This window comes from Vitis riparia, chromosome 9 (genome assembly GCF_004353265.1).
Source record: "Vitis riparia cultivar Riparia Gloire de Montpellier isolate 1030 chromosome 9, EGFV_Vit.rip_1.0, whole genome shotgun sequence".
NCBI classification, from domain to species: Eukaryota; Viridiplantae; Streptophyta; class Magnoliopsida; order Vitales; family Vitaceae; genus Vitis; species Vitis riparia.
In genome coordinates, this window is record NC_048439.1 from 3,558,825 (window position 1) to 3,584,158 (window position 25,334).

The 25,334-nt window shown below is 36.6% G+C and overlaps 2 protein-coding genes across 2 annotated transcripts; both read left to right on the plus strand.

Annotated features, from left to right (window-relative positions):
• The first annotated feature begins 1,739 nt into the window (after nt 1-1,739).
• LOC117922427 (putative leucine-rich repeat receptor-like serine/threonine-protein kinase At2g19230) lies at nt 1,740-2,974 on the plus strand. Its single transcript, XM_034840565.1, has 5 exons — nt 1,740-1,899; nt 2,013-2,420; nt 2,501-2,561; nt 2,654-2,808; nt 2,898-2,974. The coding sequence occupies exons 1-5, from the start codon at nt 1,740-1,742 to the stop codon at nt 2,972-2,974; spliced, it is 861 nt and encodes a 286-aa protein (XP_034696456.1).
• Nucleotides 2,975-4,711: 1,737 nt separating this feature from the next.
• On the plus strand, nt 4,712-5,878 carry LOC117922322 (probable LRR receptor-like serine/threonine-protein kinase At1g51860). The gene is made up of 4 exons (XM_034840434.1): nt 4,712-4,834; nt 4,927-4,989; nt 5,092-5,281; nt 5,351-5,878. Exons 1-4 carry the CDS (start codon nt 4,720-4,722, stop codon nt 5,769-5,771), a joined length of 789 nt encoding a protein of 262 aa, XP_034696325.1. The 5' UTR covers nt 4,712-4,719; the 3' UTR covers nt 5,772-5,878.
• The last annotated feature ends 19,456 nt before the right edge of the window (nt 5,879-25,334 follow it).

Here is a 25,334-nt window from a genome sequence, read left to right on the forward strand (position 1 = left end):
CCCCTCCTCAGCGACCCCCACTCTCCTTTCTTCTCCCACAAAAAATGTGGTCCAAAAAGGTCGGAAAACGGACCCTACGAAAGGCCAACGGCAATTTAAAAGAGAAAAGGATGGCCAAGGACATGTGTCGTCATCCCAACCAAGCTCCCAAAAGGATCTACAGTTCTAAAAACACAAACCAAAAAAAAAAAACAATTCTAGTGGCCCTCTACCTCTAATGATCCTGTTCGGACCCAAAATAATCTTGCAAAAGCCTTCAAAATGTAACTCCAAAAATCAATTATGCATCGAGTAAACATGGACGGGATGATGAAAAATTGAGCAAAAAATGATCCTAGAAATGCACTAAAAAAGAGCAAGAAAAATAATAATAAAAATATGTGTATTAAAGATAGAACAGAGAGTTTACACTCTCACTTTATATTTTGACAAGTTTTGTTATTATGTGTGTTAGGGTCACTCTTAAACATAGATGGATCACCTAAATAACAACTTTTAAAATAAATTTGGGATATGACGTAGAATGCTATAAAAAATTTGGTTTATCTTTAGTGAATATCAAGTAGATTCAACAAGTGCACTTCATTGTGGTTTTTAAAACCTTAAAATCAATTTCTTTTTGGAAATCATAGAACTAAATTTATATTTATCGTACCGTTTTGTTTTTTTTACTACTGAACTGATCATAGTGGTTTAAAAGTGTTAATAGTTTCTTCACTGTGTTAAAATTAGTGAAAACCTTGCAACACAAATCTCCCACACGTGGGTAGAAGGTTTGTGTCTCAAATTTTCCTAATTAGTATTCATTCTTTTTTTAAAAGAATATTATATGTAATATTTCCTTATCAAATTGAAAATAAATAAAATAACATAAAAAATATAAATATTTATTTTCTAATAATATTAAAAAATTATAATTTTTCCTCTTATTTTTACCAATATTATCATTTTTTTTTCATTTTAATAGGTCAAAATATATGCAATTGGTCAATGATATATTAAAATTTTGCATTATATTATAAAAATGAAATTTTTTATTACATTATCAAAATAATTAATAGATAAAATAAAAAAAATAAATATAATTTAGTTATTTAATTATTTTTCACGTAAAAGAATTAATGATAAACAATACAACACAATCCATCAATTCCTTCATTAATCATAAACATACTGTTTTTTTCTTACTATACTATTAAAACAACAAAGAGAGAAAGAAAAAAATAATAATAATGGACAAATATAATTTGAATATTTTAGTATTAAAAAAAATGTACCAAAAAAGTTTTTTCCTCACCTTGCTAGCCCTCACAGTTAGTTTGATGAATCATTCAATTTCATTGTTAGTGTGATATTGACTAATGACTAGTCATTAAAATTTTAAAATTTTGTAAAAATAAATAAATAAATAAAAATAGAAGGGTTGGTTGATTTCTTCTTTTCATAATTATGAAAAGTTAAATTTCTTTTCAAATTGTTGTAAAGAAAATTCATCACAAGGAATTATAATACTAAAATATAAAAATAAAAAAATAAAAATAGAAAGAAAAAACCAACTAGAGGGCTCTGTGGAGAAGACTTTGGCATAGTCAAAACTGGTTAAGCTCCACAGTATGCATGCTTCCTCTTGTTTCTCTGGCTTTCATACACTTCGAGACTTGGCCAAGATCACCTCTCACTTCTTATCCAACTTCTGATCATCAATCATCATACACCATCATTCCACAGAAAAGACCTGCATGGACAGTAGACCACCACTGGTTTGGCTCGTCTTTGTCCTGGTCACCATCATTTCCTCAGGCAACAACCCAGAATTGGTTGCCGGAAAACCCCATCACACTGCCTCAACCTTCCCTCACGACCATCCTTCTCCCCGGAGACTTGCTGCTGACACCCAAGGTAAGTTATGTAACACTTAATTCCTCTGTACAAGTTTCCACCATCATGGCTTATGAGTAATGAGCCCCAAATTTTGTATGCTGCTCTCTCTGAATGAGTTTGAATTTCTGTAGGGTTCATAAACATCGACTGTGGGATAGCTCCAGGCTCATATTATACTGATGATAAAACCCAGATACCTTATACTTCTGATGCAGATTTCACAGACGGTGGAATCAATTATAATGTTTCCAGGTCTGAAAATCCTTCAAAGCAGCTCATGAATGTTAGAAGCTTCCCAGAAGGAGCCAGGAATTGTTACACCCTAGAACCAGAAAAAGGCAAGGGTAATAAGTATTTGATCAGAGCTTTCTTCATGTATGGGAACTATGACTCCAAGAATCAACTCCCAGTCTTCAAACTTTATCTGGGTGTTGATGAATGGGACACTATCAACTTCAACGATTCATACCAAACTGTAAGGAAGGAAATCATACATGTCCCCAAAACAGATTACATCGATGCGTGTCTAGTCAACAATGGTTCTGGGACGCCCTTCATATCATATCTGCATTAGAGCTTAGACAGCTTGGTAGTTCCAGTTATAATAAAACCGAATCAGGTTCTCTGCTACTCTTTAACCGATGGGACTTTGGTTCAGAGCAAGAAAAATTGCAAGTCAGGTGAGTCACATAATTTAGTAGATCTCTAACACGACCTGTTGACTGAAATTTACAATATTGTGAACAATTCTCATAAAAATGGACCTTTTTAGGTACAAAGATGATGCTCTTGACCGCATTTGGAACTCCTACAACAGTACTTCTTGGGAATCCATAACTGCAGGATTTGAAAGCTATGCCTACAGTGACAATCCGTTTAAACTTCCAGGAATAGTCATGTCTACTGCTGCAACACCTAAAAATGAAAGTGAACCCTTGAGCTTCTTCTTGGCTATTGATGATCCTTCTCAAAGATTTTATTTGTACATGCATTTTTCTGAGGTTTTGCAACTCCAGGGCAACCAGTCCAGAGTATTTACCATCTGGCTGAATGGCAACTTATGGAGCGATCTTGTGGCTCCCAAACGCTTTAGCTCTACCACAATATTTAGCACAAATTCTGTAAGGGGAAGTAGATTTTTATTTTCACAAGTGAAGACGGATGAATCTGCTCTTCCCCCCATTATCAATGCCTTGGAAGTTTATGTGATAAAGGAATTCTCACAATCAACAACTGACCAAGATGATGGTATGTTCTTATCTTTTGTGTTGTATGTTCTGATTTAGTTATTGAGCAGGTTTAAGTGCCTACAAGAATCTGTTCAATTGTTGTTTCTCCTTGTTTGAAATTATAGTTGAGGCTATCAAGCAGATTAAATCAGTGTACATGGTGAGGAGAAATTGGCAAGGAGATCCATGTCTTCCAATGGATTACCAATGGGATGGCCTGAAATGCAGCGACAACGGTTTCCCCACTTTAATATCATTGTGAGTTTGGCATTGGAAAAACATTTCTGTATAGGGACTTAGTGAAAATGTCAAAACATCTACTAATTATACTATTCTAACTGGCAAACAGGAACCTCTCATATAGCAATTTGACAGGAAAGATACATCCTTCATTCTTCAATCTCAAATCATTACAAAATCTGTAAGTATTAATGAAGATTAAGGACATGATCTAATGGAGTTCTTTATCCCAAAATTGTATTTTAAATTGATTCAGGGATTTATCTTACAATAACTTGACTGTATCAGTGCCAGAGTTCTTAGCTGAACTGCCATCTCTAACATTCCTGTGAGTGATCAGTTGACCTTTTGGTATCGCAAAGTATGGTTTCTTGTAAGGTATTCAGGTAATATTGTATTTGATGCTGTGTTTGCAGTAATTTAGAAGGGAACAACTTGACAGGTTCAGTTCCCCAGGCTCTTATGGAGAAGTATCAGAATGGGACATTGTCCTTGAGGTGTGCTTATTTTCATATCCAAGAATTAGGTCTTTACACTTGAACTCACTTGTATTTTGAAAGCTAATTCTGATAATATGATGAAAAGATCATTAGTCCTATAACAGTTCAGCTATGCTGATGTTTAACATGTTCTGTTTATGCAAGTCTTGGAGAAAATCCAAATCTTTGTGTGTCAGTCTCATGCAAAGGAAAGCAGAACAAGAACTTCATTGTTCCAGTTCTCGCATCCATTATGTCAGTTCTGGTCCTGTTCCTTCAAATTGCTGTTGGTATCATTTGGAACTTCAGAAGGAAAGAAGACAGGTATTTTCTTTCTTTCATTCCCTTAGATTTCGTATCATTCTGCATTTCATTGTAGAGGTGTGACCACTACTGGCCTTGTTATAGAACCTGTCTGAATGGACTTCAAACTCATTGATTTCATATGAGGTTCAGATCAAGGGAAAAAAAAAGAGAGGATTTGAGAGATTACTCACTTCTAATTCATGAAAATCCCATGAAAATACATTTTTGTTGATACATTTCTGCTTGTTGCAATTATGATGATTTTCTTAGCTATGGAGATGGTCACCAGAGAAGGATCATTGAAGTCAGGGAACTCTGAGCTTGTGACTATTACCCGCAACTTCAGTTCCACCGTTGGACAAGGAGGATTTGGAAATGTTCATCTAGGCACTCTGGTAGATGGCACTCAAGTCGCGGTCAAGCTGTGCTCGCAATCATCAATGCAAGGCCCCAAGGAATTTCGAGCTGAGGTTAGACACGGCAGTCCATCCAGGGTTCTCAAAATCTATCCATCTGATGATGTGATTGTAATAGGACATGCCAGTATGCCACTGAACAATTTTGAATTGCAGGCAAAACTCTTGATGAGAGTCCATCATAAAAACTTGGTTCGCCTTGTTGGGTATTGCAATGATGGTACAAACATGGCCCTCATTTATGAATATATGTCTAATGGAAACCTGAGACAGAGGTTATCAGGTATCACCATCTTTATGTTCTTAAGACTTGATCACTAAAAGTTTGGGGACATAACCTAACAACAGAGATGCATATATAAATTTTTGGTGCAGAGAGAGATACAGATGTCTTGTATTGGAAAGAGAAGCTTCAAATTGCAGTTGATGCAGCACAAGGTCAGTAAGCAGATTTGCTGCATTACTATTTTCCTTAAAATAATTTTTTCTGATCATTTTCTTACTTAAAAGTAAGTTAATGATGGCTTATTGGAACTGTAGGACTGGAGTATCTGCACAATGGTTGCAAGCCACCAATAATCCACAGAGATTTGAAGACTTCCAACATATTATTAAATGAAAAACTGCAAGCTAAGATAGCTGATTTTGGGCTGTCCAGAGACCTTGCAACTGAAAGTGGCCCTCATGTATCAACTGTCCCTGCAGGCACCCCAGGATACCTGGATCCTGAGTAAGTGTTGATATATATTTCTTGGAATTTCTACACAACTGCTTCTTTATTCTCATAACCCCTTTTCAGGTATTACTCATCTGGAAATTTGAATAAAAGAAGCGATGTTTATAGCTTTGGGATTGTCTTGTTGGAGCTGATAACCGGCCAGCCTGCAATAATAACCCCTGGGAACATTCACATAGTTCAATGGATTAGTCCTATGATTAAAAGAGGGGATATTCAGAACATTGTTGATCCAAGGTTGCAAGGAGATTTCAACACCAATTCTGCCTGGAAAGCTCTGGAGATAGCCTTAGCATGTGTACCATCAACTGCAATCCAAAGGCCAGACGTGAGCCATGTACTGGCAGACTTAAAGGATTGTTTGGAGATAGAGGCGGGTGCCATGAGAACTCAGAGGATAGATAGCTACAAAATGGGATCAAGCAACTCCCTAAAAAGCTGTGCAGTGGATCTTGAAAATGAAATGGCTCCCCATGTTAGATAGTTATGGAACACCATTAGCTGCCAGTTCAAATTTGCAGTTATTAATTATCCCATTTTCATGTGACAAATTTGCATAAAGTTGGTCTGCTGTATTAGGCAATTCTCTCATCCTTGAATTGTATTAGTGAAAAATGGTAAGATGGAATACTATTCGAACTAATTCTCAACTTCTATGGTAGCTCAAACTTGCATTCGATTTATTTTGAGATAGCAACTCAAGCATAATTTCTTGTGTCACCATCTCTATTATAATAAAAAGAAACAGATCAGATCTACATTTGTGAAATCATGTTGTGCGTTATTGTTTAGTTGAGCAGGTGGAAATGGTGAGGATCTAAGACTACTACATTAATTATGCCATTTCATTCTAGGTGATAATGTCATTTCCATGTTTCCATGTCCAAGAATATTTATGAGATTACTTCTGCAAGTTTCAAAAATATGAACTGCAAAAATGGCATGAACAGAGTCTTTATCTCAAGGTATCTACCAGACAACATTGCATTGGCTTCTGGAGAATTTTGGAATGGAGTTTCCAGGAAATATACTTCCAGAAACCAGGCCTAATCTGAACAGAACCCACAAAATCTAGGTACATTGCAGCCCAGAAGTGAACCTGTTCTATATTTCTTGATGACATTTTCTCAGGAAAAAAAATCTATCAGGAAAAGGCAGAAAATATGAGCCCAAATCATAATTCTTAATTTAGGTTTTGATAGCCAAAAACTGGCCTAGAGTTCAGATATTTTCCTTTAAACTTTGGTACATACGCAAAAGATCATTACTTGAGCCAAATATCTTTAAACCTGTCAAGTTAATTCAGTCATCTTACATGGGGTCCTGTCCAGCTGGCCTTGAATGGTCGGCAAATGTCAACTACCTATAATTACTCAATCACATGCAACTTTCTGTTGTCTTCAGCTCCCACTGTGTGTGCATTATCCTCCCAACCACCATGTTCCCTTCGTAGTTGGATGAACAAGACTTCATAATTGTGGTTTTTATGCACTGAGTGTTATCTCTAAGAATGAGAAATGTTATGGATGTGAGCTAATTTGAGAAGTTGATATTGTTTCTTTTCTGTTATTTGATGAGCTGGAGTAGTTAGTTGTGGTTGTGAGACTCCAAGCTATATACAGGTCACCATTTTTGTATCCCGGACTGCACAGAAATCTGAATATCAATGAGATAGATATTTTCCTCTGTTTTTCTTCTCAACACTCTGTTTTGATCCAGAATTTGTAATATGGTATCAGAGCACTTTATGCTTCTGCTCATCTCTGCATTTATCTCCATTTTTGTTTGATGGCTTAAGGCAACCAATCCAATACACGAGCTGTGATTGGATTCTCTGAATCGTCACCGATGGAAGACACTGGGAGTCCATTCTATCTTCACAATGGGGATCATCCTGGTCTTGTACTCATTTCACACCATTTGACTAGGAGTAATTAGTAAGGACTCCCTTGGGTGGACACGTGGCAGATTGCCTTGACCTCGCAAGGCACCCTTCTATTGGACACATGGCACCCCTTCGCCTCGGTCCGGACATGTGCCATCAGCTAGGAACACCCAATCCGGCCCCAATAGTCAATGGCCAGCTGCCTCGTGCTCCTCCAAGAATGCATGATGCGTTCCAAACAGGATCCCTGACCAGCTTTCGCGAGCAATCATTCTTCTCCCCACCAAAAGCACGCTCGATGGGACATCCCCATGTTCTTTCAGGCGACCTACTACTCTCTGCATTGCGTCGCCTGCAGAATGAGGTGACAAGCAAAACGCCAGGTCGCCCCACCAACGATCTCTATCGATCGCCTAAAGGATAATGATTGTTCTACCACCCTCTGTGCAGCCATCATGATTGTGAAAGTCAAAGGACCTTCCCAGTATAGATGTGACAAGGCTCCAGACATTATAAAAGCCTTCCCATAGCTCAAAAAAAGGGGCAGTAAGACAGTCCACTTCTTGAGTTCCCAAGAAGGGGTATTCTCTCTAATTGTCAATCTAACTAGAGCTTCGGAGGGTGTGTCCAGACAACCTGTTCGAACATCTTTTGCAGGAGAGTAGAAAGAAGCCTCACTCTCAGTTGATTGGGCGACGACATCAAGAAGACACGTTACTTCCAGTTATCCGTCATCAACATTGGCGTCATCTGTGGGAACGACATAAACAAAGATGTCCACACCCTCAAGGATTCGTTCATCAGCCATGGGTGACGAAGGTTATTTCGACTGGCGTGAAAGAATGGAAAGACAATAGCAAGAAAGTGAGCGACAAGTACAAGCCCTGCTCTAGGAAACAAGGAGACTCAGGGAGGAAAACGATGTGTTGAGGATTCAGGTCTTTTTGTCAGGCCCTCCCCGCGACCAGCGGCCGAGGAGCCACCGGACAAACTCCAGGCATAACCAAGAGGCCACGTATCCTGGGAACACTGAATCCCCCCCCCCCCCCCCCTAACGTGCACGGTGTATGGCGTAATGAAGGACCCCTACCTACCTATTGCATACTGTAAGACGAAAACTTGGACTCCACTCGTGTCTCATCAAAGAGGCAACGAGATAGAAAGCCCTAGTTATCTGACATGATACGCGCAATGTAGGGGCCACAAGTACCTAGTAAAGATAGGCCGCGTACAACCACGGCCCAGGAGGCATATCCTAGTCCCTCAGTCACACCCATCGCACAAGACTATCCCTCACACCGACCACTACAACGAATCGGGAGAGAGGTGGCAAGCAAAGCCCCCCTTCGACTCCATCAGCAGGTGATTGGATGACATGCTCTCCATGCCTTTCAGCTCTCGTATTATCAATTACGAGCCCCCAAGAGGGTTCCTCGTGCCAAAATTTTCCGTGTATGACGGATCCAATGACCCATTTGATCACCTCATGCACTACCGACAACTTATGACTCTTGATATAGGGAATGACGCACTGTTATGCAAGGTTTTTCCCGCCAACCTCTAAGGCCAAGCTCTCTCATGGTTCCATTGGCTCCCCATGAATTCTGTTGATAATTTTTAGGATCTATCAAAGGCTTTCGTGGGGCAATACCTGTGCTCAACATGACATAAACAGAATATTAGCACCCTGCAAAACATAAAAATGCAAGAAAATAAATCTTTAAGGGAGTTTGTGAAACGATTTGGACAAGCTATACTACAAGTGGAGTCCTACAACATGGACGTTGTCCTCTAAATTTTTAAGTGAAGCATATGTTTAGGCACGTCATTCTTTGAATCTCTTGCCAAAAAACCTCCCACTACTATGGATGATTTGTTCCGACGTGCGAACAAGTACTCTATGCTAGAAGATGATGTCTACACAGCCACACAACATATCCTAGTTATTGGCCAGTCAATGAGGAACAACGTGGTAAAGAGCCCTAAACCCTCAAGTCAACGAAGGCTACCTAGCAGGGGGCAAGGCAAGCAATGCCAGCTAGACCAGTTCGTGCTCATCCCTTTCACCGTGTCATAAGAAAAGCTTCTCCCTATGATCCGCGAGCTGTCCGACTTTAGGTGGCCAGAACCACTAAAAATGGACCCAACCAAGAGAGATCACAACAGAAAGTGTGCTTATCACAAAGAGCATGTACATACCATAGAGCAGTGCAGGAGTTTTCATTATTGGGTGGAAAAACTCATTAAAGCGAGACATCTAAAACAGTACATCCACTTAAGAGCTAAAAGTGGAGAAACTTCCCAAAATCAGGTCTCCACGGCACCCTCAACTCCCGTTGTTCCTAGGGCCATAATCAACTACATCCATGGCAGACCCCTCAATGAAGAATACAACTCCAAGCGAAAGAGACAAAGGTTGCTGCGGACCGCCTCGGTCCGAAAACATGTTAGCTCAATCTTGCCTGGGCTAGCCAATGGAGGCGCTCACCCAATAGATGGAGTAATCTTCTTTCCCCCAGTAGACCCCATCCAGATATTGCAGCCACACCGAGATGCCCTTGTTCTGACGCTAGGAATAGGTGATTTCAATGTGAGATGGATTTTGGTCGACTCGGGCAACTCGGCAGGCCTCTTGTAAGTATCGGTAATCAAACAAATGGGATTCATCCCCTCCAGTCTAGAGAACCCAGGGTGGATATTGTCAAGATTCAATGGGGCCTCAACGACCTCCCTTGGGGACATCGTGTTGTCGATCCAAGCGGGCCCACTCACCCTTAATGTGTAGTTTTCAATGGTAGAAAACTTATCCATCTTTAATGCCATCTTAGGGCGCACCTGGTTGTACAACATGAAAGTCATCCCTTCCACATATCATCAGATGGTGAGTTACCTCACCAAAGATGGATAGATTGATCTCTATGGTAGCCAGTTGTCTGCCTGTCAATGATACTAAGTAGCACAGGAGGCCGGACCCAGCAATGATTGCGAACCCCCCCTCCCCCCTCTAAGCAAACGTGCCCAACCAATAGAAATTATAGTACCTGGTGGATAAAGATCTCTCGGTAGCAGATCCTTTGCGAACTATTCAAGTCTTAGAGAAAGATGGTCATTTTACTTATGCAGCCAGCTCATTTTTAGAGCCAAACAAGATGCGGTGCCTCGAGGAAACACTTCAACAAAACAAAGATGTTTTCACATGGGCGCACTCTGACATGCCTGGAATCCACCCATCAGTTGCCTCCCATCGACTTAACGTTTTGCCATCATCAAGACCTGTCTGACAGTTTCATTCGAATAGGCAGAAAATCATTTAAAATGAGGTAGATAAGTCACTAGCAGCCAGGTTTATTAGGGAAGTTGAGTATCCAGACTGGTTGGCAAACATGGTGGTGGTCCTCAAAAAGGAGGGAAAGTGGCGAGGTGCATTGATTACACTAACTTCAACAACGCATGCCCCAAAGATAGCTTTCCACTACCACGGATAAACCAAATAGTGGACTCTATCATCGAACATGGGTGCTCTCTTTTCTGAATGTCTTCTCCAGATACCACCAGATTCCTATGGCTCCAACTTTCCCAAAGAAAAGACTGCCTTTATAATGCCGCATAGACTTTATTGCTACAAAGTCATGCCATTTGGGCTCAAGAACGCTAGAGCCACCTACCAAAGGCTAATGACTAAAATCTTCAAGCCTTTAATCAGTCACACGGTAGAAGTATACATTGATGACATAGTGGTCAAAAGCAAAACCAAAGAAGAGCATACCCGACACTTCTAAGAAGTTTTCCATTTACTAAGAAAATACGACATGAAGCTCAATTCATCTAAATGCACCTTCTGTGTAAACACAAGCAATTCTTGGGGTTCATGGTCACCCAAAGGGGAATAGAAGTTAGCCCAAATCAAGTTAAGGCGGTCATGGAGACATCTGCCCCTAAAAGCAAAAAAGAGTTGCAACGCCTCACCGACAAACCCATTGCCCTGGGACGCTTTATAGCCTGATTCACAGACAAGATGAGGCTCTTCTTCCTAGTGTTGAGGGAAGCTGGTGCAATAGGATAAACAGAGAACTTCTAGTCCGCGTTCGAAGAAATCAAGCACTACCTCACACAACCGCCTATTCTAAGCAACTCTCAGCCTGGCGAGCGATTGTACATGTACTTAGCAGTGTCTGATTGGGCGGTCAACGTTGTCTTATTTCACTGCCTATCGCATAAAGAGTAGAGACCTATTTACTACATTAGCAGAGCAATGACCGATGCGAAAACCAGATACTCAAAAATGGAGTAAACGACCTTAGCCTTGTGAAGCGCCACTCAGAAACTCTGCCCATATTTCCAAGCTCATCCGATAGTCGTGCTCACCAACCAGCCCATTCGAAGTATCTTACATAAACCAGATCTATCAGAAAGAATGCTGAAATGGGCCATAGAGTTGAGCGAGTAAGGAATCGAATACCAACTCAGGTTGTCCATAAAAGGATAGGTCATGGCTGACTTCATAGTTGAGGTACCCCAACAACCCGCCCAAGGCATGGAATCGAGCAAGAAGGAATGGTGGACCTTGCAAATCAATGGGGTCTCCCGGTCCTCAAGATCCGGGGTAGGCCTCCTTCTACGATCTCCGACTGGTGAACAATTGGAGCAGCCCATCCGACTCGGATTCCCTATATCTAACAATGAAGCCGAAAACGAAGCCAAAGACGAGCGCATGTCTCAATACTTGATGAAAATGCAGGACATCATGAAACAACTGCACAAATGGGTTATCGAGAAGATCCTCCGAGCGGATAACGTACAGATTGATGCATTGGCAGGAATAGCTATTTCATTCCCTGTAAGAGAAGCCATATTGCTGCCCATACATCTCTAAACCACTCCCTCAATCGTAGAGTCGCCCGTCTGTAGCACTAACAAAGAAAACAAAGAGTGGACAAGCACAATAAAGGAGTATCTCCGAACAGGATCCTTGTTTGAGAAATCCAAACATGCACATAAGATCCGGGTGCAGGCTGCTCGTTTCACCCTGATTGAGGGTTGCCTTTACAAGCAATCTTTTGGAGGCCCGTAACTCAAGTGCTTAGACCATTCAGAAACTCAATATATGCTAGCAGAATGGAATGAAGGTGTATGCGGCAACCATTCAGGAAGCCGATCTTTAGCACATCGTGCCCACTCGTAGGGATACTATTGTCCCACTATAAAGCGAGACGCAGAAGCTTATATCAAGAAATGTGACAAGTGCCAAAGATACGAGCCCATCCCACATATGACATCCGAAACGCTTAACCTGATAACGAGCCCCTAGCCATTCACGCAGTGGGTGATGGACATAGTAGGACCCTTGCTTGTTGCAGCCGCTCAAAATAAATTCCTGCTCGTAGCCACTAACTATTTCAGCAAATGGGTAGAGGCAGAAGCTTATGCTAGCATCAAAGATAAAGATGTCATGAAGTTTGTTTGGAAGAACATCATCTACCGGTTCGGTATTCCCTAAACAATTATAGCTGACAACGGACCATAGTTTGATAGTATTGTCTTCAAGACTTTTTATTCAGAGCTGAAAATCAAGAACTTATGCTTTATGCCATAGTACCCCCAAAGCAACGGGTAAGCAAAAGCAACGAACAAAACCCTATTATCCGCATTAAAGAAAATGCTAGAGCAAGCCAAAGGAAAGTGGGTGGAGGAGTTGCTCGGCGTCTTGTAGGCCTACCGAATAACGCCTGGACAACTGACAGGAAATACTTCTTTCGCTCTAGCATATGGGATGGATGCAATCATCCCTACGGAAATAGGCATGCCCACAGCCCGGACAGCTGTGCAGGGTCAAAGGGACGAAAGCCAAGAACTTGGAAAGCACCTAGATTGGGCGGACGAAGTAAGGAAAAGTGCATTCATCTGGATGGCTGCCTATTAACAAAAAGCCATTGCCCACTACAATCGTAAGGCCTGACCTTGCACCTTCAAGGTCAGAATACTCGTCCTCAAAAAGGTCTTTGAAAATACAACTAAAAAAGGAGTCCGAAAGCTCCAAGCAAACTCGGAGGGCCCTTACATTGTCTCAAAGTCAAATGAAAGTAAGGCTTATAACTTGCATAAGTTGGACGGAACTCCTTTACTTCGTCCGTGGAATGTATCTAACCTAAAGCAATACTATCATTAAAGGAAAAAATGAATGAATATCAAAAGAAAAGTAAAGGAATATTGTATTCATGATTATAAATATAAAAATTGTCTTTACAAATCATTAACTAAACCATGCACGGTAGAAAGAAAACTATATGGAGGGATCGCACAAAGAAAATGTCGTCTCATCACAAAGAACCCCCAAGTATCTCACCATCATCATCAGAAGGAAGAGAGAAAATGTCATGCATAATGTCATTCTTCTTCATGCAGCAACAGTAACCAAAAAAGTACATTTCGTCCACTTGCTTTTGGTACTCCTTCTCCAGCTCCTTATTCTAAGCGACGAACCTAGCCTCCAACTCATTTTTTTGAACGGCAAACCCTGTCTGTAGCTCCTCCATCTCTTTCTTCTAAGTCGTGAATCCAGCGTGGAGCTCCTCTATCTCCCTCTTTAATTGGGAGATCTCCTGTTCGACCCTTTTGAGCTTGGCCTCCACAACTCCGCTCTCCTTCTTCAGTTTTGTCCACCTTAATGCGGATCGTTTCCCTCTCTTACTTAGCCAGCTTTAGAGCCTCAACTCCCTTCGCAATAGCTTTTTAAGCAACAGCAAGATCAGTCTCTACTCGCTCCAACCTTGCACGCAGCTCCTCACCACCACCCATGCGGTGGGAGATGAAAGCCCGCATAGCCTCAGTTACCTCCAACCACTTAAAAAGCAGTGTGCGTTGACGCACTATGTTTCTGATGCCACCCACCAACTAGAAGAAATAACAGAAACAGGGTTAGTGCCAACTAGGGAGGTGTTCATTATCCGGAAAGATAGCAAAATAGAAGAAGTTACCACTTCTACAGTCTCCTACACCGTGCAGTCCTACAATTGCTGAATACGAGAGACGGTAGACTCGAGCGTGCCAAAAGAAGGTCGGGCTGAGACAAAGACAAGAAGGTTGCCACCTAAATTCACCGATATTTGCTTGGTAAGAGGAAAGAAATCTGACATCTTGGTGGAAGGCGGCTCAGCATCTGTAAAGCATGACACGCGCTTCAGTATATCCATCATTTCATCCCAACTTGGAGGAAGAGCGGATGCATGAGTGTCTTTTTGGTCTAAAACCTCCTCAACAGGAGCACCACCACCAGAGGCCCCACCTAGAGTCGGGCCGACCTCTTTCTCAACAGCAGGTGCGCTGCTAGGCCCCACAGTATCTGGTGGGGGCACTGGCATTAGAGGGACCTCTCTCCCAGGCTCCTCTCGAGCCCCCTTCTGGCAAGCCTTTTTGGTTGGAGGAGGAACCATATCGATAGCCTCATGGAGTCATTTGTGGTGCCTCTCCTTAAAATTGGTCCTCAGATCAACTGACATGTCTTTCTCTGCTTCCGGTTCGTCTATAAATCTAAGGGCTATAGGCTCTGGCTCGGGCTCGAAATGGTAAGTCCCCGAATCGCTTGGATCGAGCCTCAGGGAATCGGAGTCACCCTCGGAAGCTTGGATGGAGCTATCCGCTGAATTGGACGCGGAAGGAGTAGAGGTAGTCGGAGATTCAGGAACCAGAGTCGAAGCCTTGGTCGTTTTTACGCTGGGCCTATTCTTCTTCTTCTTAGTTGGAAGACAGGCTGCAGACGATGAGGCCTGAATGTGGACCCTCAATTTTGTCCATTTAGCACATGTTTTAAAGTCCATTACCAATACTTTACAGTAATCTCTTGGTAGCCCATAGCTACTCATGCTACTTACCTTTCTTGAGCCACCTCGGAGACTTTAGTTGAGGGGTTTACCCAGCTCCACATTATGACCTTGGCTACCCTTCAAGTTTAAATTAGGCTTCAGTTAAGTGCACTTCAGGTTAGACTTAGTTAGGTCCACCTAGTCTCACTCTAGGCCCACTTAGGTACACCTAGCCCACTTAGGTCCACTTTGACCCACTTAGGTCCACCTTGACCCACTTAGATTCACTTAAGCTCACTTAGGTCCACTTTAACCCACTTAGACTCACCTAAGCTCATTTAGGCACATCTAGGCCACTTTGGTTTGCTAGGTCCACTTAGGCATCCTGGCCCACATATGTTACCTTTTAGATAACTCCTGTATGACTTGCATCGTTCGCATGATTTGTATTTCTTAAGTATGACTTGCATCGTTCGCATGATTTGTATTTCTTAACACTTGCATGAGCTTGATTTCTTATTCATTTATCTATTTATTTATTTAGTTATTTATTTATTATATTTGTTTAGCTATTTGTTTATTGTTATCTATTTATTTGTTTTTACAAGATTGTATATGATCAATTATCTTATCTCTTTTTATGATTACTATTATTATTACTATTAAATGTTTTTACTAATATATACGTTAATAAATTTTTTTAGTAAGTTATTTTGTATTTTATTTTATTTTATTTGGTCATTTTCTTAAAGTGCTTTTAATATATTTTTTGGTAAGTTAAGTTTTTTTAATTTATATATATATATATATATATATATATATATATATATATATATATATATATATTTGTTTATACCAATTTGATAAGTTATTATTATTATTATTACCCTTAAAAATGTTTGTTAATATTTTTTTTTTTGAATTATGATGTATATAAAATAGAAAAACACTTTCCATAAAAGTTAAAATACCACTTTGTAATTAAAACATCACTTTCCATATATCCACGTACATATCCCAAAAGGAAATAAAATATTCCATGAAAAAGATAGGTTGCCATATAAATGGGACAAAAAAGGAATAGAAGAAGGACATCCAGATGGTGGGACTTTTAAAAAAGAGACTTTTTCTTTGAGGGGAGATCAACACATGCAAGAGTTTTTTAGGGGAGCGGTAGAGGACTTGAAGGACTAATTGGGCTGCCATTTCGACACATCAAGAAAGTATTTTTCCGATACAATACAGGTTAGTTTTTTGGATTTTTGATACATTATTTCTTTTTAGTTTGGGTTTTAGTTGATTGGTTTAATTAATTGTTTGTGATAAATTCTTTTAAATCTCGATTTCGAACAATCTTTTATTTTTCTTAGATTAAATGTCTCTCTTTTATGATTGCAATTCATTAGTTCTATGCTAGTTTATTTTAATCTACATGAAAGTTTAAATAAAGTTTATATTTTTAGTTTAATTTTAGTTTATTTTGAATGAGTTATTGATCTTAAATTTATTAGTTTAATTGGTCTCGTAAGGTAAAGTTTATATTTTTAATTTCGATTAGTTTAAATTCTAGTTTATTTTTAATTCGAATGAGTTATTGATCTTAAATCTATTAGTTTAATTGGACTTGTAAGGTAAAGTTTATATTTTTAATTCCGATTAGTTTAAATTTTAGTTTATTTTTCATTTGAATGAGTTATTGATCTTAAATCTATTAGTTTAATTGGATTTGTAAGGTAAAGTTTATATTTTTAATTCCGATTAGTTTAAATTCTAGTTTATTTTTAATTTGAATGAATTATTGATCTTAAATCTATTAGTTTAATTGGACTTGTAAGGTAATGTTTATATTTTTAATTCCGATTAATTTAAATTCTAGTTTATTTTTAATTTGAATGAGTTATTGATCTTAAATATATTAGTTTAATTGGTCTCGTAAGGTAAAGTTTATATTTTTAATTCCGATTAGTTTAAATTCTAGTTTATTTTTAATTTGAATGAGTTATTGATCTTAAATCTATTAGTTTAATTGGTCTCGTAAGGTAAAGTTTATATTTTTAATTCCGATTAATTTGAATTCTAGTTTATTTTTAATTTGAATGAGTTATTGATCTTAAATCTATTAGTTTAATTGGACTCGTAAGGTAAAGTTTATATTTTTAATTACGATTAGTTTGAATTCTAATTTATTTTTAATTTGAATGAGTTATTGATCTTAAATCTATTATTTTAATTGGTCTTGTAAGGTAAAGTTTATATTTTTAATTCCGATTAGTTTAAATTCTAGTTTATTTTTAATTTGAATGAGTTATTGATCTTAAACCTATTAGTTTAATTGGACTTGTAAGGTAATGTTTATATTTTTAATTCCGATTAGTTTGAATTCTAGTTTATTTTTAAATTTTAGTTTATTTTTAATTTGAATGAGTTATTGATCTTAAATCTATTAGTTTAATTGGTCTTGTAAGGTAAAGTTTATATTTTTAATTCTGATTAGTTTAAATTCTAGTTTATTTTTAATTTGAATGAGTTATTGATCTTAAATCTATTAGTTTAATTGGTCTCGTAAGGTAAAGTTTATATTTTTAATTCCGATTAATTTAAATTCTAGTTTATTTTTAATTTGAACGTGTTATCGATCTTAATTCTTTAGTTTAATTGATCTTGTGAGGAAAAGTTTACATTTTTAATTCTAATTAGTTTAATTCTAGTTATTCATGTGTTTCTTAAAATCTAAATGTTAGTTTTTGGATGATAATTTTGTTAGTTTATTTGATTAGGAAGTTATAAATTTGTTGCCTTAGTGATTGTTGATCAAATTTTTTTTTAAGGCCACTAGAAACCCATGAAGGTTGGCCTTTACTCTTACCACTTTAATTGACAAGATTTCCTAAAATCTTTATTTCGTGATCTTTGTTTCCTTTTGTTTTGATTGATATTTTGTTTTCTATTTTTGTTATTTTAAAAATTAATTTCCTTTATTTTAAAACAAAACTCTTTTTCTCAAAAAAAAAAAAAAAAAAAAAAAACCCTTTTAAGAGATTTTTTAAAATTCATTTAAAGCCTCTAGAATCAAAATCTCTTTTCTATTTAAAAAATAACATGCAACCATATCTTAATCGGTTTGCATCCTTCTCAATTTTCAACAAAAATTTTGGTTTTAAACAAAACGCGAATCAAAGCTTGTGGTCCCAAATAAATGGGACAATTTTAGGCTAAATTCGTGTATATTAATTTGGGGAATTGGTGAAATCCCTACATAAGAAAATCTTTTTCAAAATTTATTTTTGCTACCACCCTACAATTTATTGTAATTATATTTACATTTTTCTTTTTAGGAATTGTATACAAGATATGTATGATAATTAATTATTCCGTATTGTGATAATTTTTGCTAATTAATTAGATAAGCATGCTAGGATTTATTATTTATTATTATTTATCTAACCCCCATGTCCTGAGGAAGCGCATTAGGAGTTATATATGCTATCCAGGTACGTTCCCAAAATTTCATGAATATGCATGTCATTGCCCTTGTTTGATGTCATACTTGATTGTCTTGATGCTTGTTTGATCATCCTTGATAAAATGCATGTCGTGTGTCATATTTCTGAATTAACAATTGATGTTTTGTGATAGTGCTTAAGAAGTGGTTCAGGTACGCACCCTAACTCTCCTTTATTGTGATTGATATCCTTATTTAGCATGCTACTTTCTGAAATCACCTACCTTACTTAAGTATCTACAATTAATCAATTAATTGCCTCATTTCCCCAATTTAGTTAGTAAAGACCTTTTTAGGGCTTAGAGGGGTGCTACCTCCTAGAGGTACCTTCCCAATAAGTAACCTGATCCCCAGTCTTAGACTCGAGTTTTTTCAAAGACATGCTTTTTCCAAAAATTATGGAGTCACATTTTAGGGTTTTTCTTTCTTGTTTTATTTTCCCTTTAAATAAAAATAAAATAAGTGGTAGCTCCAACTTTTCCAAAACTAAATATTTTTTCATAAATAAAAAGCGAGTCTTGCCGATCGAGTGGGGACGCACGTGAAAAATGCGGGTCCACACCGACCCTTCTCGTTCGGTGTTCTCCTTAATTTCCCCTCCTGTTTTTTCTTCTCCCGTTGCTCAAGACGTTCCTGACGAGCCTTGGCGTTTGCCTCACATGCCTCTTTGTAAAAAGGAAGATCCTTCAAGATGAAGTGCTCTTCGGGCACCACAACCTTTGGCAACCTCCTAGGAATGATGGGAAGGACGTACGGTTGGGGCTCTCGGATAACCGCAAGCAGGTTCCGGATAGAGATAAGCGTCTGATGGTTTCTTTCGCTGGCAGTGATCTCGAACAACTTGTTTAGACGAATGAACAAAGCCTCCTCCACCCACTCGACCAGACGACCCCTCTTATCCTTACCTACACCGACGAAACATAAAATATTAGCGACCAAGTGGCATTAACTCAACAAAAAATAGTAAGGGGACAGACACTCAGAACCATCCCTACCTAGAATCTTTAATGAACAGTTAAGGTGGAAATCCCTTTTTGGATGCTCTATCAAGCCGGCCCATGATCCCCGGACCAGTACATGTCCCTTGGCCCCTCCTTTGTTCGAGTTAGGAAGGCCCGTCACCAACTGGAGGGATGGGATATGGGTGAACATGCTGAAAATGTCCTTTTTGCCCTTTTTGATGGTGTAGACGAAGAGGACCTCTAGTAGGAAGAGGTCCATATGGAAGAACATGTTCAAGATGCTGTACCCCATTAACACCCGGACGATATTAGGATGGATATGGGCTAGAAGAATCTGGGTATAGTGCAAGAACTGCTTGAAAATGGACAGAAGAGAAAAACTGAGCCCAACATTGAACTACTCCTTGCTAAAGAAAATGGTGTTGTGTGCAGCCTTCTCTGTGGACGTTGGATCTCTTTCCACTAACTGAACAGAGACGCCATTTGGGATGAAGAAGTGTTCGTGGAATTCCCGCTCATTGAGAAGCTCAGTAAGCTTCCCTGGATTAGGGTGTTCGAAACTCATGATTGTCTGACCGCCTTTCCCACCTTACCCAGCTGCACTGGATGAGGCAGTGTTCTTTTTTGCAGGCATATTGGAGTGGTGGGCCGAGTCGAACCTGCATGGCACAGTGCCGACAATTAGAAAGCAGCTACCCGACCCTACTGCCAAGAGGGCAATGCCCCAAGGTGCACAACTAGCTAGCATGCTTGATCTAGTGGCCACACAAATCGGGAAACCCAATTCCACTCATCGATTCCTAACCCTAGCTATGGATTGACTCGCTATAACTTTCAGACCACAAAGAGATGCAAACACCCAGTAGACTCAACAGGGCCTCAAAACGCAAAAATAACCAAACTTAACCCTAAAAAAGGTTATCAGGGCATGCCACCAGTGGAGTATGACGCCCCGGAGCAGTCACATACCCTATTCTACAAAGTCCGACAAAGTCATTTCCTGACCCACCGAAACTCCCAACCTCATTTCTTTAACCTAATCCTAGCCCAACCTCGTTTCTTTTAGTTTAAGTTTAACTTGGGTTGGTTAGATTAAATTCAAGTTAGTCATATTGTATAATTCAAAATCCATCAATATTGGTTTTTTTTTAAAAAAAATAAAATAAAATCTATACATTTATATGAAAATTTAGATAGTAAATAGGACAAAATTTTAAGATAATTACAAAAAAGTATAAATAAATTTATATATTTTTCTATAAAAATGAAAAATATAAGCTATAATATAATTTGATATATTTTCTAAAATCCAAAAAAAATGAATATTGTTATATAAGATAATAGACATTACAAATATTTTAAAAACATTAAATTGAGTTCGGGTTGGGATTGGGTAGTTTGTACCTTAGTCAAGTCCAACCCAAATTGAATTTAGGTAGAAAAAACCTAACCCTACCCTAATTCGAGTATTGAAAATTATTGTCTAGGCTTGTCCAATTTACACCTCTACATGTGGATGTCCATGAAAAAAAAATTAAGACACTATATTGGATTTTGTCACCAAGTGATTTTGTGCAAGTACTACATATTCAATAGGTTGATCCAGAAAAGTGATATTTATACTTTGGAATTGTTCTATTGTAGTTGATAACCGGAAAACTTGCAATCATTAAAGATGAAGACAACATTCATATAGTTCAATGGGTAAAGTTCTTTGTCGATAGAGGGGACATTGGAAGCATTGTTGATCCTAGGCTATAAGGAAATTTCAACACAAGTTCAGTTTGGAGAGTTTTGGAGATGGCAATGGCATGCCTACCATCAATTTCCATCCAAAGGGTGACCATGAGTCATGTAGTGATGGAACTGAAAGAGTAATTGGAATAAGAGAAAGCTCATGATCAAACTAGAAGGATGGAGGGACAAGCGACAAAGTCAGGCATTTTGATTGACTTGTATAGTCTAGATTCTCAACGTGAAATGGGTCCAGAGGTGAGATAATAGTTAGACTCTATTTCATAAGTGTTTCGATTTTTGAAAATAGTTTTTAAGAACTGTTTTAAAATAGCCTATTGGGGAATTTGAAATGTTCTTAACCATATTTTTTTTTAAATATTTTTAAAAAATAAGCTTTATACTTTATTTTTAACAATTCTTGATATTTATGTAATTATTTTTTAAAACCATCCTCGTAAAACAAATGAAAATAACGCAAAAATGTTCTTAAAAGGTCTTTTTCTTTACACGTTGAAAAAAAAAAGGTTTTGCTTTGACTGTGAAAACTCTGAAAGTTGGTATTTACTTGCTATGTTCCTCCATCTTAACCAATTTTCTAATGGCAATAATCCCTATATTTCAACCACAAGGCTTGCTGGCCCCACTCACAGCTGTTAGTTTTGTTGCATTATTGAATTTTGTTGTTAGTGTTACAAAAGAAAAATAAAATAAAAAAATAAAAATAAAAGTTGAAGGGTTGGTTGATTTCTTTGTTTCATAACTACAAAGAGTCTTAATGATATATATAATAAAAAATTTTAAGTTTTTGTACTAATATAACAATTAAATAATTAATTTTTTATTTGTCAACTTACAATGGGTGAATAGTTTTTTGCATATAACCTTCCAAATTGTCTTGGTCAATAAGTAATATAAAAATCAAGTCTTACCTTCCCCAACGCTAATAAATACCACTATTAATAATTTTCTACACGTTAGAGGTCAAGAAACTTCTTGTCGAGTATACTTGATGGGAAAGATAAAGTCAATGTTCTGAAAACTCATGAATTTCTAATGAGTTTTCAATGCCCATATTGGATGTGGCTTTTGAAAATCTCACATTTAATATATATATATACTTAGAATCATTTAGACCACTATTTAATATTTTTTCAAAACCCTAATCAATTGTAACCATGAAGTGAAACCCAACGTAGTTTTGTCCCGTGACAATAATTTGTGAAGTACAAATAACTATTCAAAGTTGTTGGAATTTTTTAATTTATTGTTTAATCAGTCTTGATGTTGCATGGAATGAGAATATTTCCCCATGCATGATGAATTTTGTTGATTAGATGGAGAGATATTAGGTCAAGTATATATAGATTTTTATTTTTGTGGGGAGATGTTAGGTCAAGTACATATAGATTTTTATTTTTATTTATTTATTTTTTTTTTTTTTGGTTGGTGTGCTTTCAATGCATGCACTTTTCCTCTACTGAAGTTAAGTTTTTTTTTCTAATACTTGTATTTTATATTATAAAGGAATTAAATACACTTTATCCTCTTAATTTTTCTATCTGTTTTGCACTCTACTTCTTCATATTCAAAGCTCAAATACTTTACCTCCAAACTCATTAAAAGATAATATTTTATCTTAATTACAAACCATCCATAAAATTATGAAAGGGATTGCCATTTTTTACATTTTAGTTTGATCACTTATTGGAGCTTAGGTATAATTAACTTTAAATTTATAGTTTTTTTAGTGATATTTCCAAATCCTTTCAAAATATAATAGTCATCAATTTTTATTTTTTATCTTAGATAAATATTCAGATGGTAATTCATGATTTTCGCATGCAATTGTATAGTGTGATAGCTTTAAAATTGAATAATAGGGTTATGTTTGGTAATTGTTTTTTAAAACAATTCTAATGTTTTGTAAAACAAATGTTTGTTTGAAAATCTAAAATGTTTTTAACATGTTTTTTTAATAATTTTAAATATGTTTTAAAAATTATTTTTATATATAATGTTTTATTTTTAATCATTCCTTATACTTGTATAATTATTTTTTTAAACAATTTTCAAAAAACAATTCAAAGATATTCTTTAAAAATACCTTATTTTTTGGTTGTTAAACGTTTTTTTTTTTTTTTTTGTTATGAAGAACATAAAAATATTTTCAAAAAACAATTATTAAATAGGCTCTAGGTATTTTTGTTGACATTTGAATTTTGTTTCTTCACTTAGAAAATTTATTAACAAGTATAGGAGACAAAATATTACTCTTCAAGGAGATGGGAGGCAAAGTGTAAAAAAAGACAAATGTTGAAAAAGTATAGTGAAATTTAAACCTTCATAAAATTATTTGAAAATTTGAAATGTTTTTAACTTATTTTCTATTTTTTTAAATATTTAAAAAAAATAAGTCTTATGTTTTATTTTTAATCATTCGCCATATTTATGTAATTATTTTTTAAAATAACCCTTGTAAAAAAAATTAATTAAAATAACTAAAAACAATTCAAACATATTATAAAAATATATATATTATTTTTTATTTTAAGAATTGAAAATTGATTTCTATTTTATTTTTTGTCAAACATGTTTCCTGTTTTGTTCTCAAAAATTGTTTTTTAATTTTTAAAACTTGTCCTTAGGTGTGTTTGTTACATGATAATAATAACAAAATTAAGATATGAATGAGAAGAAATTATAATCCATGTAGAAAATATCACATGGTTTGATAAATTGGATATACAATGGATCCATCTTCCTTAGATTGGATTTGTCTTCATGTTGCCTTAATGATCCCCAAAGTTCAAAAAGGCAATTACAATTCACTATATTAATTCAAATTCTTTAAGTTGACTTTGATCCATTCAAACTTCAAAGTCCCATTTCTTCTTTTTCTTCTTTTTCTTTGAGGCAAGATACAATGAATTGACAAAAATTCCCATATGATGCTAGTCTTCTTCCACACAACATGCCCCCACAGCTCTTACCATTTCCACTTATTTAGCCTAACGAATATGATGAGAAAGACCAACATGGACAGTAAAATAACACCATTGGTTTTGGCTCTGATATCTTTCATTGCAACAAGGGAGTGATACAACCCAAATTTGGCTTAGTGATTAAGCCTTTTTTGCTTAATTAAATCTGGTAATTAGTAAAACATTTTATTAATGAAAAACCTCGTGGGAGGAAACCTGGCACAAACACATTAGGTAAACATGAACATTAATCTCACTATTTTTTTCTACACCATCCCACATTTACTTGCTATAAATTTGTTGTTAGTGTATGATATTAACTAGTCGATAAAGTTCTAAAATTTTTGTCAAGAAAAAAGAAAAATTGAATGGTTGGTTGATTTTTTAGTTTCATAATTATGAAGGGTTAAATTTGTTTGAATGAGTTAATTCTTCACCTTCACAAATACTCGTAAATAAAAGTTATTACAAAGAATTATAATATTTTATCTAGATTAAAATTTAAATATATAGATTAGAATTCGTTTCAAATATGAATAGGAATTAATATAAAATAATAATTATACTTTAATTTTAAATAAAAATTAAATATTTTAATTTTTTCTATTGACATAAAAATTATTTATTTATTTTATGAATCATGAAACTTGAATTAGTTTTATTGGGCTTCAACCTTCCAAATTACAATTTAATCGATGAAAAATTTGTTTAAAGATTTTTATATACCTTTTTCTTTTTCTTTGTTGTGCATTCGATAAGAGTGTCATTTATAAAATTATTGGTAGACGGGCATGAGAATAAAAACTCATTAGAGAGAATAATTTTGGAGGAAAAAATCATTATCCATTTTCTTTGATTTTCAATTACATATATTATGAGGCTGTCAAGCATAATTAGGAGCAACCCAAGACATACGCTGTAAGTCAATACCTGCTCCCAACAAACGTGTTGGAAAAGTCAACATCAGTCCTAGTTCCTCCAAGCTTGGGAGGCTGGGTATACCAGGCTTTGTCTTTAAAGCTTGTTTCAGGCCCATCTTATCCATACCTCCTCTTCTTTCCTTAAGCTTCACATACTTCACTTTCATCGAGATTTTTTCGCCTCTGGGTGTTTCAAGATCTGAAACAACATGGATGGTAAACTGACATTGACCTGGCTGGTCTTTCTTCTAGTGATTGTTT